We start from the raw sequence: 11,897 nt of genomic DNA on the forward strand, positions 1-11,897 counted from the left end.
GAGAGTGCGGGAAGGCGAGGAGCAGAGAAAAATCTCTCGGCCACTCCGCTGCCTTCCCAGAGCCCAAAGCGAACTGAAGGAAGTTTATTTTTGTTTTGTTTTGTTTTTTGTTTTTGCTGCGCGCCTTGATCTCTCTCCAGCATTGTTATCCGCGACCCGCTTCTGCCGAGCCCCCTACCCCCTCCCCGTGCAGCCCCGGCAAAGCCAGAGCAGAGACAGTGATTTTTGTGGTGAATACTTTTTATTATTATTATTTGCAACTGCGAGGTCTTTCCCCCTCTCCTCCTTCTGCTTCTCCCCCCCTCCCCCCCTTTTTTTTCCGGCGCGCCGATGCCGAGGGGGGTGTTTTTGATGTGGTCGCTTTGGTGGTGATTGTCGCTGACTTTCCAGAGAGGGTTTTTTTGCCGCCGCTGCTGCTGCTGGCTGCTGCTTCTCCTCCGTGTTGTGTGCTTTTGGTCGCTGCGCCGAGAGTGGGAAGATGCTTCTGGATGCTGGACCGCAGTATCCCGCCATAGGAGTCACTACCTTCGGATCGTCTCGCCACCACTCCACGGGCGATGTGACGGACAGAGAAGTGGGGCTGGGGATCAACCCCTTCGCCGATGGCATGGGCGCCTTTAAAATTAACCCCAGCACCCACGAGCTGGCCTCGGCCGGCCAGACCGCCTTCACCTCGCAGGCGCCCGGCTACGCGGCGGCGGCGCTGGGGCACCACCACCACCCGACCCATGTCAGCTCCTACTCCAGCGCAGCCTTCAACTCCACCCGGGACTTTCTGTTCCGCAACCGGGGCTTCGGCGAGGCGGCCGCGGCCAGCGCCCAGCACAGCCTCTTCGCCTCCGCCGCCGGCAGCTTCGCCGGACCCCACGGCCACACCGATGCCGCGGGACACATCCTTTTCCCGGGGCTGCACGAGCAAGCCACGAGCCACGCGTCTCCCAACGTGGTGAACGGGCAGATGCGCCTGGGCTTCTCCGGAGACATGTACGGGAGACCCGATCAGTACGGCCAGGTCACGAGCCCCCGATCCGAGCACTATGCATCGACCCAGCTGCACGGCTATGGCCACATGAACATGAACATGGCAGCCCACCATGGGGCAGGGGCCTTCTTCCGCTACATGAGGCAGCCCATCAAACAGGAACTCATCTGTAAGTGGATTGAGCCCGAGCAATTGTCAAACCCCAAAAAGTCCTGCAACAAAACTTTCAGCACGATGCACGAGCTGGTGACTCATGTCACCGTGGAGCACGTTGGAGGACCCGAGCAGTCCAATCACATCTGTTTCTGGGAAGAGTGTCCGCGAGAGGGGAAGCCTTTCAAGGCCAAATATAAACTTGTAAATCACATCCGAGTCCACACAGGTGAAAAGCCCTTCCCTTGCCCGTTCCCAGGCTGTGGGAAAGTGTTTGCCAGATCAGAGAACCTCAAAATACACAAAAGAACTCACACAGGTACAGTACCCTTCTCTGTAGCTTTCTTTCTGCAGCTAGCAGAGCTGAGCTTTCCCAAAAGAGTCTTGGCTGGGAGTCAGGGGAAAAATGGGAGGGGAAAGCATTGGCAAGGGGCACTTGCTTTCTGCAAATGTGGATGGGAGCTGTGCGAGATGCCTTTGGAGCAGGGGGGAAAGGGAGTGGAAACAATTTCCAGAGCGGCTCGGAAGCAAAATAAAATGAAATAAAAGAAATATTCCCCCCCCCTCACGTTAATGAAAAGAGAGGGAGAACGACTGTGCAGGAGGAGGGGAGTGAAAGAAAAAAATAGCAGCATCCTGCCTGGGTAAATTTATAGGTTTTAATTAATCGGTCGCAGGCAGATTTGACTGTATCACAATGAGAAACTGGGCTAAATATCCAGGCAGCCAGTTTCTATCCCCTTTTGTAAATCCGGCGTTGGTTAATATTTAATTGCGAGGGGTAATTTGAAAAAATCCGAGCCGAAGGTGTTCCTTTCTGATCGTAGCATTAAAATGAGCCCTGGAGATGGGCACAAACTTTTCCAAATCGCAGGATATATAAAGCTATAGACTTCGCTGCCTGCTTTTGCAGCTCTCCATATCTTGCCATTGCCAGGGAGCGGGCAGGGATTTCCTAGATTATTCCCAACGATGTCGGCAGCTTTGAAGGCATGAAGGGGAAAGCAGGTCCCGGCCAGAATAATTTTCAATATTGTATGAAAATGTGTGGGCTGGGCAGGCTAAATATCACGAGAATGAGTCAGAAGAGCGGAACCTAGACACCGAGGCTTGTGTCTGAGCGCTGTAGCGCCTCGTGTATCGCTTGGAGCATTGTGATGAGCAGGACATGCCAGGGGCTGGGAAATTAAAATAAAGCTCTTCTTCTGGGGCGGGGGAGGGGGTCGTGGAAGGGACGGCGAGGGGAGGTGAAGCCCGGGCGTGGGTCCGGGTGCTGAGAGCCAGCATCGCGAGTTGGGAAGTTGCAGGCGTCTCACGGCTCCGCGCCGCGGGGGCGATTTCCTGCCTCTTCCACCCGAAGGGTGCCAATGCGGCTTTCTAATCGGCTCCCCCTTTTTTTCTGCACTAGGTGAAAAGCCATTTAAGTGTGAATTCGAGGGCTGTGACAGGCGCTTTGCAAACAGCAGCGACCGTAAAAAGCATATGCATGTGCACACTTCTGACAAACCGTATCTCTGCAAAATGTGCGATAAATCCTACACGCACCCCAGCTCCCTCAGAAAACACATGAAGGTAATGGACGTTGAATTCTTTTATGTGCTCTTCCCCAGCCTTTCTCTCCGACGCTTTCCTGGCGATTTACAACGCTGCTATTTAACTAGCTAAGGCTGGGAGACTTGCAAAAAAAAAAAAAGAAGAAGAAGAAGAAGTGCCCTGTGTTTGGCTCTCCGTCTGGCTGTGGCGGTGTAAGGCAGCGTTTGGGAGAAGTGCTCAGTGGCCAGAAAATTGGGAGAGACAAGGGCAACCTGGCCAGGGCTGGGTTTCTTCCAGAAAGGTTTAAACAAGCGCTGTTTAGTTGGCTCAAGGGCAGGCGTGCTCCCGAGCGGAACGTGCGGGCTCACAATGGAGGAGCAGGCTCCGGGCTCTCGCCGCGGCGAGCCGGGCTCGGCGAGCGGGGCAGCTCGGGGCTTGCAGCAGATCCGCTCCCTTTTGTGTGCCAGGCCCGGGTGCAGCTCACATGGGAGTGCCCTGCGGGAGCCTGGGAAGCAGGTTGTTTATGCAAACAGCTCGAGTCGCGCGTTTCTATGCGCCCAGCAACCTGCATTCCCAGCAATGCAATGTGTCCCCAGACTTTGGCCCAGCAAAACGGTCCGTAACATTTCCGAGGCGAAGTTGGGAATTCAGCCTAGAGGATCCCTGTGGGGGAGGAGGGGGGATGGGGGAGCTCGCAGGGTGGGGGTGGGGGATTAGAAGTCTGTATTCCTATTTTCTATATCTGCCCCTCACCCCCTTTTCTACTCTGTTATCTATTTATGTCCGTATTTATTTTGCAGGTCCATGAGTCATCCTCCCAGGGGTCCCAGCCTTCTCCCGCCGCCAGTTCAGGCTACGAATCCTCGACCCCCCCAACAATCGTGTCTCCATCTACAGAAAACCAGACCACAAGCTCCTTATCCCCCTCTTCCTCAGCAGTCCATCACACGTCCAGCCACAGCACGCTTACATCAAATTTTAACGAATGGTACGTTTAAAACCCAATACAAACAAAAGAATTTTACAATCCCACAAAAATAACAACCAACCAACCCTATTTAAAAGACTCCAAAATTAATGAACACTTTGAAATCAAAATTAATAAAAAAAAAAAAAAAAAAGCTGCCAGTAGACCCAGGACTGACTCAAATGAAGAATCTTTTTTGTTTTGTTTTGTTTTGTTGAGAGGCTTGGTAGGCAAGGGGTTAGTGCGATGCATGAGAGGACAAGGTTACCAGGCCAGATGCCAACTGTGTAGGGCTTTGCTGGAACCACTGATTAGAGGTCTCCAACTGCATGTCTCCTTGGGCAGCGGCCTTTTTTCTGTAAATACAGAATTATTAGCTTAAAATGTACTGTTTGATTTTGTAAATAGTTATATCGCAAGTTGAATAAGGGGAATCTGTGGAATTGTGGTCTTTGCATTTATGTGGGGGGAGGGGGAGGGAGGGCGAGGTGCCGGGTGGGGGGAGGAGGGGGGAAGAGGGAGGAGGTAGAAATTCAACTATTTGTACTGAATGGCAAGAATGTTCTAGTAAATGTGTACCAAAATGTGAATTACTTTGTATTATTACAGTCTAAACGTCGATCTAACAGAATATTATTGGTATTAATGTGCTTTTTTTGTATAAAGTGCAAACATTTCGTCCCAAAGTCCAGTCTAAGTAGTGCAGTAAAATGTTGTTCCACGTCCTGTCAAGCAATTCGTATAGTGAAAGCCTGGATCTGCGTGTCAAACTGTTACATTTGTTTATGTAAAGTGATATTAAAAAAAAGCTATAAACTATATCTGTCCGTTGCTTTTGGCAAATACCAGAACATAATGTATATAAATCCTAATTTCCATATTTATCCGCATGTAAAGGTCCGGTTATACATGTTACAGATATTCAATATTTATGGCTAGAAGAATTGGTATGTAAAATTTAGTTTACAGAACTGTTTGGTAACATTTCGTACCTTATTAAAGATTCTTAAATCCCATCCATTGTGGTAGGAAGTCTTATTCATTCAGCCAACCTGCTGCAACTTCAGCCAGCTTTAGGATATTAAAATAAAACTGTACCAGTTTTTCACTGCTTTCCATTATGTCATCACTAAAGCAGCGACGGTGATATAAATGTGATAAATGAACGGATCCCTGCTGGCATTAGTATAGTGTGTAATTAGTATTTATATCAAAATTTATGAAACAAATTTTCGGCCGCAGTATAATTTAAATGACCTTTGCAGACACAGAATAACAACCATAAAAATAACAGAAATAGATTGCATATGCTACATAAATATTAATGTGGGGGAATTGTGCTAGGGAGTGCCTCGCTCTCCACCAATGAATCTGCCTATACTATGTCCCTAAATTAAATTAATTCGGATAACACATATTAGGAGATTTAAAACAGAGGATATTTTAGTTGCTATTTTAATTTAAAGCATTTATGACCATAACTAATTCTCCTGCTGTAGATTCATGGCTTTCCAAGGGCCTTCCCCTCCCACCCTCCACCCCCCTCCCCTTTCTCCCTGGAAGTACAGCACTAGGTTCAGAAAGGCAGTTTTTTGCTGATATTCTTTAAAACGTGATGTTAATTTAAATCAATTACTTCGTATGCTGTGCTATTATTATTACTATAATTTTGCCAGTGTTAATAGCTTTCTAAAAAAAATAAATCTAGGGGCTAAGAATTATTTTATGTAATTTGATTATCTTTCTATCTCTTTTATTTATTTCTCATTTACTTAAGAAATTCGTTCCATTGGCTGGCGTTGATACAGTAAATTTGTAAATGCGAAGACAATATAAAAAATCTAAATTACTTGTGCTTAATGACTGTAGCAGAACGCCTTTTCTCTAAATCAGATTGTCTTTCTTGCAGTTTAGTTTGATAGATTTGCAGGCTGTACTGCTTCCACTAACTTAGCTACGGTTGTTGGAACTGTTGGGCTTTGTTCCTTGTTGTAGCTTGCATGATCGCCCCATTAAGCAGACAACATATCAACAGACAACACAAATCATGAGCTTGGCTAAAGCTGCGAGTGCTTGTGATATGTCATAGAGTGAATTGCACAAACTGACCTTCCAGTAGACCAAGATGACACTTTAACAGCTTCTTTAAAGAAATATTATGTGTACAGCAAGTCAATAGGCATATTAACTGCTAGAAGTGCAGGAGGAAACTGAGCCTGTGCTCATATTAATGCGTTCACAATTTCAGTGGATCTGTAAACTATCCAGAGCATATCACCGAGAGATTTATTTATTTTTTTAAAATGCATTTTGGGCCTCCCTGAACCTTTTTATATTGCTGTCCCCGAGCTATCAGAATAATAAGTCTTAATTGGTCAAACTGGAGGGAAAAATCTGCAGCTAGTTGTGCACACAGTCCTGGCCTCTAAAGACCTCGAGAGAAATGCTATAGTTTAACTTCACTTTCTACAAAATGTTATTCTTATTATAAGCCTAATATCAGTTCTCAATGAAAAGAGCGCCACCTTGCAGGGTTTTGCGAGATTTAAAGAAGTTCAAGACCACTGGGACCTAACCAGGAATTGTTGCAACTTGCAGAAATGTATTTAATAAGACAAAAATAACGGAGCAGAATCGATGAATAGGTCTAAAGTGTTGGACACTCCGAATGGTCGGAGGGTAGGTGTCCCATCAATTTGATCGGGAAGGCGTTTAAAAATAACTTAGAGGAAGGATATAGTGGGAGATGTAAATCGCCAGCAGTGTAAATTAAAAGAGGAGACACAGAAATCCAGGTTGGGCTAAATAGTTGGAAGAAAACATTTGCAAGTTTCTCTGAGCTTATATTCTAGTCCCTAGTGGTCACTTAGCGCGGACCTATTACTTACATGCATCTGAACACATGGCTAACGATTATTCTTTTAGGCTTTTTCTCTGAGAATTGTTTCAGCATCCTAAACGGCTGAGATTTCATTTTTGTTGTTGTGTATGTGGATGGGTGCTCTGGACACGGTGACGGCCGTGAAATAATGAACGATGGCTCCAGCAGCGGTGGTCAGAATTAGGGGATATTGGTGGAAATAAATAAATAAATAACTAATCGCTAATGATGAATTCAAATCCACTTCCCAGTTGCTGTGGTCTCTTTGGTTGTCGAGACGAGGATAGTGTTTGGAAACCTCAGGGCACAGGGGTATTTTTCCGAGGAAGATTGTGATTATTCTTTCGGATGTTTAACCTGGTTAGCTAATCACTGGAGCAACTTTACACTAGAAATTAACAGTTGACGGTGATCTCTTAACAACAAAGACTCGAGAAGAACAATATTAACGCTAGAGGTTTCAAACTTACACGTAGCCTGTGATTTTGTCCCTACCTTTAACGTCTGCTTCTTGAAATGTATTTTTCATACTTTTCTTCATGGGCTATTAGGTTTCGAAATACATGAATGTTAGGAGCGAAATATATTGAGAGACTCTATTTAGCAGAAACGGAAGAGTGTGCTGAAAATGACTGGTTTCGTACGTAGTTGTGTATTTTGATTGAGCCAATGTGCTGGGGCTTAAACCGCTGCTCGGTCGTTCTGCCTCCGAGAAGTTATTGATAAGTTCCCTAGTGTCAATATGAAACCTGTGAAGATATCCAGCAAGACAGCAGGATTTGTCAAATGGTGCCTCGATGCGTGTGCACATACGCACACACCCCGCCTGTGCCATTATGCTTGTGTGATGTGTGCTCGTGTGAGAGATTGTGTGTGTGCGCGCGCACACCCTCTCACAGCATAGATACACACTTTTGTGTTATATGCACGCACACACATCAAGGCAGAAGAGCAATCGGTCGCTTCTGTCCCTTCAAGAATCGCCTTTCAAATCGCTTTAATCGCTTGTGAATGATCGTTTGCATTTTTTTAAAAAGTCGAGACCATTCATGAGACAAGTTAGCCTGCAGAAAGCGAGCCACGTCCGAAATAAAGATATAAGCTTCGAATTGGCCTTGCCTACTTATCCTTTTTCTTGCTTTAACTGGAAGTAAAAATAGCAGTCACGCCACTGCTGGGCATGCCACTTGGATTTTGTTTGTTTATTTATTTTTGCTGAGATCTTGGTTACTTTGGTAAATTGTCACAACCGTGTACGTTTTTGACACGTACGAAGCACTTGTTCATTTTTCAAGAGTCCCTTTTTAGCGGTTAATTCTCTGCAAATGATAGTAATGGGTATTATTTGTGTATAGCAGACTATAAAAAGCATACTGGCTGTCACTGTGATCAGTCCAAGTTCTCTTTCATCTGGGAAATAATTGCAAATAATTATTAAATGTAAAATGTCCAAAAGGGAGACTTGTAAAAATTTAAATCTATGGGTAACAAACTAATTTTTAGTAAGAAAAGTGCAGCTGATGTCTTTTGGTGTAAATGAATCGAAGTGTACTCTACTGATAGCTACCACGGTGTAAACTATTGGCGAAATGTATACATGTGTGCTCGCATGTGTGTGTGCGCTGTGCATAGACATACATAGATGTCTGTCTGGGTGTGTATGTGTGTGTGTGTGTATACACACACACACATACACAAACATATTTTATACCTGCACATCTAATACGATACTATACATAAATAACAGACACATGCATATGCTTATTCCACCTTTATACATATAGGCGTGGGTGTGTTTATGTGTGTGCGGAAGGCGCACACACACGTGGGGGCCGGGTACTTAACTTTCGGAATTGGATATCGATCCTGCCGTATTAACCAATCGCAGACATTTCGCCAGGATGTATAAACAGGAAAGTGCTACATTTTCATTAAAATACAAAAATACTCTTGTGACTCCATTATTGTTGAATGAATGGAGCAACGCACTAAAACGCCCGGAAACCGTTTCATGGGCAGCTCCATGCAAAACGCACACTCAGAGATGCTGAAATTAGCAGAGATCTTCGAGTAGGCAAGAAAAATTCTCATTTAGAAAAACGTGAGAAAATAAATGTTTTTCGGTTCCATGATTCCAGGCAGCGATTCGATGCACAGATTTCTATCTGATCTCGCTATGGGATCTATTTTGTTTGAGTACCTATATCCATACATAATTGTACATGCTACTAACGTTGCTGGATTTACGGTGCATATCTATCCTGCGTATATTTTGTGTATATAAACCTAAGTGCTCGCGCGCACAGATGCATATATACACACATTATTACAGATACAGAAAAGGACTACAATTGAGATTTCCATTCGTGTTTTTATTTGTTTTAAATATTGAGTTGTGGCCTAAACTAAAACAGATCTATTTGGCTGTGTTAGTGTAGGGGTGTCTTTCCATAGGCGCGATTAATACAGTAGATATGAGTATAAATTAATTATATTTACACAGTTAATATTTATTTTAATGTATAAAATGGGATTAGTAATTGGGCGACTAATTCCAGACTAGAAATAGTGAGAAATTCTTCAATTTTGGTGACTGTTTTAAGTTATTCCATTTTATCCCAAGCATACTGTAACCATGGGGTGTGTTATATACAAAGCACAGCCCAAGTTTTTTATTTTATTTTTCCCCCTGCTGAACTCTCTAGGTCAGGTTTGGTTCATCTTCGATAACAAGAAACACGATCATGTGAAACCAGGGGGGCTATTTTTACCATGCAGCTGGAAGCTGTCATCAATTCGTAACATTTATTTCGGCTTTAGAATGATAGTATAAAATAGCATGAAGTTTCCAGATGACGCCCGTACTGTAGACAGGATTTTTCAAGTATAATAAATCAAATTAACTACCTTTTGGATACATGCGATCATACTGGCTCCCTATGAAACGGCTAATATTTTTTATAACTGTCCGTGTGTACATGTGTGAGTTTGTGTGTTTGAAAATGTAAACACACACACACGCACACAACCCCCGGCCCCACAAAACGTTAGTTGTAGATCTCCAACCAGACCACATGATCAGCAATACACACCGACTCACAAACACGTGTACGTCTGTGTGTGTTTGTGTGGCTTTTTCCCGGTGCAGTTTTAGTAGCACCTGGAAGTTCTGCATTAACGCAGGTTAAGGCTTCGTAACCCCATTTTTTTGGATCTTTCTCATTTGCAAAATCCCATTGGAAACACAGAAAGCTGAAAAACACGTTTTTTTCAAGCTGCACAGACATGTGTTTTCTTTTCGATACTGCCTCTTTCAGGAAGAAGGAGTTGGGAATTTGGAGATAGGTGATGGGTGCTGCTTTACTAAGGATGATTCCTAGAAAACAAGAAACGACCATATTTTGAAGAGTCTGCATTTGCCTGCTGCATCAGGCTGCCAGTGTTTCTGAAAGAGTTTCTAATGCCACACATGAAACAGGCTGCTCTCTTTTTAAGTACACACAGTGCTTCGGCTTTAGATGTAGCCTCCTGCGCCTGCGCACTTCCCGGCCTTGGGCACTGGCTCCACGTGCTGTTGAATATTTATGACTCTCACCACCTCCTAACTGTCTAGAGAAGGTAACCACACAGAGCCTAAATCATCTGAAAACCGCTGGCTTTGCTCCCAAAATAGTTTGGTAGGGAATATGCACGTGTTTGTTTTCAGACATCGATGGTTTAAGTAAGATCATAATATAAGGCAAAGCAGGGTCATAAACCTTGACTACGAGACACCCGGATAAACAGACAATGTAGCAAGCTCAAGCGTTTTGCGCATCAACAGAGTTTCTAATAAGCAGCGTCTGGCTGGTGCTGCACGGGCTCTACATGCAGCCGAGCAATAATTTGATTAGTTTATATCAAGCGAGCCCTGGATTTGTCTACGTGTAATTGCTTAAGAAGGAGATATACGGCGGAGCGGAGAGGGCTTGGCTTCCCCCCTTTCTCATGTCACAGACCGGGTACTATTTCACGGCAGGTCCCGAGCTCCAAGTCCCATTCACGTTCTTGCCCACTTGAAAGGAAGCCAGTATTTACCTACATGGATCCGTATCCCTCTGGAAACGGTTCACTGGCATTTGAGCTTTTGAAGGACTTCCCCTCCGCACGCCATGCATCCGTGTGTCCTCCCTCCCCTCCCCACGGCGGGCTGCACTGATACAACCTATTTAATTTAACGGATACTTTAGCAAATCGCCGGATCCTTCAGTACTAATCATTTTCAGATCAGGTGTTCGCTAGCCGCGTGGCTCTCCGTGGCGCTATGTGGCACAGGGGACGTGGCGGAGCCCCCGAGGAAGTGCAGTGCCTCGAGAAGGGAGCGGGGTTTGGGAGTGGATTCCTGCATTTCTTCCCCGAAGCCCGTCTCCGGCGTCGCCGGGCCCGGGCCAGAGCTGCCCACCTCACCACGTGCGTGCCAGTCACCCACGCGGCCTGGGCATGGAGTCCATTTGCAGCTGCAACCGCGGCACCATTTGCAGCCTGCACCGCTCCTAGGCGCCCAGGGATTTTTTCAGCCTTTTTTACGAGAGCAGCACCACAGAGCAGGTTAGAGGACCGGGCCGGCCCAGCAGCGCCGCTGCGATCTCCCTGCGCCCCGCGCGTGGCAGCCTCCTAGGCCCGATCCCCCGCGGAGCCCCTCCAATGGCGCCTGCGACACCTGCGCCTTGCGGCCAGGTTTCTCGCTGCCTGGCCTCAGCCCTCAAGCTGCTGCGACTGGCGTCCGCTGCCGAGGGAGCAGGAGGGCCGGGCTGGGCTGAGCCGAAATCCCCCAGCCCAGCGGGGGGCGATGAGGGGGGAGTCTGGGATCTGCTGAAACAAACGCCCGCCGGGGGACTCTTCCCCCCTGCTAGACGCCGCTGCGCGAGCCAGACACCTCCGAGGTGCCAGAGCAGGCCGGGCTGCGCAGGGCGCTGCATCAGCGCTAATCCCACCCCGGCGGCCTGGCCCCGCAGCAGCACGGGAGAGCCCCAGGCGGGCTCGGGCGGCGGCCGCAGGGGCCCCCGCACACCTGCGTCACGTGCCCAGCCCGACACGGAGACACGGCCCCCCGCCGCTCGCGGCCCGGCCTCCCCGGGCTCTCGGCCCCGCACCGCCGTGCCCCCGCCCCCGCCCCCGCGGGCCAGCCGCAGCCACCCTGGCGGGGGGGAGCGGGGCTCCGGCCCCGCAGAGCCGGGCTCCCGCACTCCGGGACCTTTGTTTCGGTGGCGGCCGGGGAGAAGGCAGCGGCTGTGCTTCTGCTCCCCCCCTCCCCCCTAAATCCTCTCCTCCAACTTTCTGCCTTTTGCGCTTCCCTTCAGTCCCCTGCTCAGAGCTCACGGCAGCGTCCCCCGCAATAGCTC

At 47.3% G+C, this 11,897-nt stretch overlaps 1 protein-coding gene across 1 annotated transcript; it reads left to right on the top strand.

The window, feature by feature from the left end:
- The first annotated feature begins 348 nt into the window (after positions 1-348).
- ZIC1 (Zic family zinc finger 1) lies at positions 349-4,121 on the top strand. Its single transcript, XM_090052079.1, has 3 exons — positions 349-1,454; positions 2,544-2,707; positions 3,469-4,121. The coding sequence occupies exons 1-3, from the start codon at positions 479-481 to the stop codon at positions 3,664-3,666; spliced, it is 1,338 nt and encodes a 445-aa protein (XP_089908205.1). The 5' UTR covers positions 349-478; the 3' UTR covers positions 3,667-4,121.
- Positions 4,122-11,897: the final 7,776 nt, after the last annotated feature.

This window comes from Crocodylus siamensis, chromosome 6, assembly GCF_052110815.1.
Source record: "Crocodylus siamensis isolate JL-2025a chromosome 6, ASM5211081v1, whole genome shotgun sequence".
NCBI lineage: Eukaryota > Metazoa > Chordata > Crocodylia > Crocodylidae > Crocodylus > Crocodylus siamensis.

Coding starts and splice junctions, on each gene's coding strand:
- ZIC1 (XM_090052079.1), top strand. CDS start 479: ATGCTTCTGGATGCTGGACCGCAGTATCCCGCCATAGGAGTCACTACC. Junction 1,455..2,543: donor ACACAAAAGAACTCACACAG/GTACAGTACCCT, acceptor TTTCTGCACTAG/GTGAAAAGCCATTTAAGTGT. Junction 2,708..3,468: donor CCCTCAGAAAACACATGAAG/GTAATGGACGTT, acceptor TTTATTTTGCAG/GTCCATGAGTCATCCTCCCA.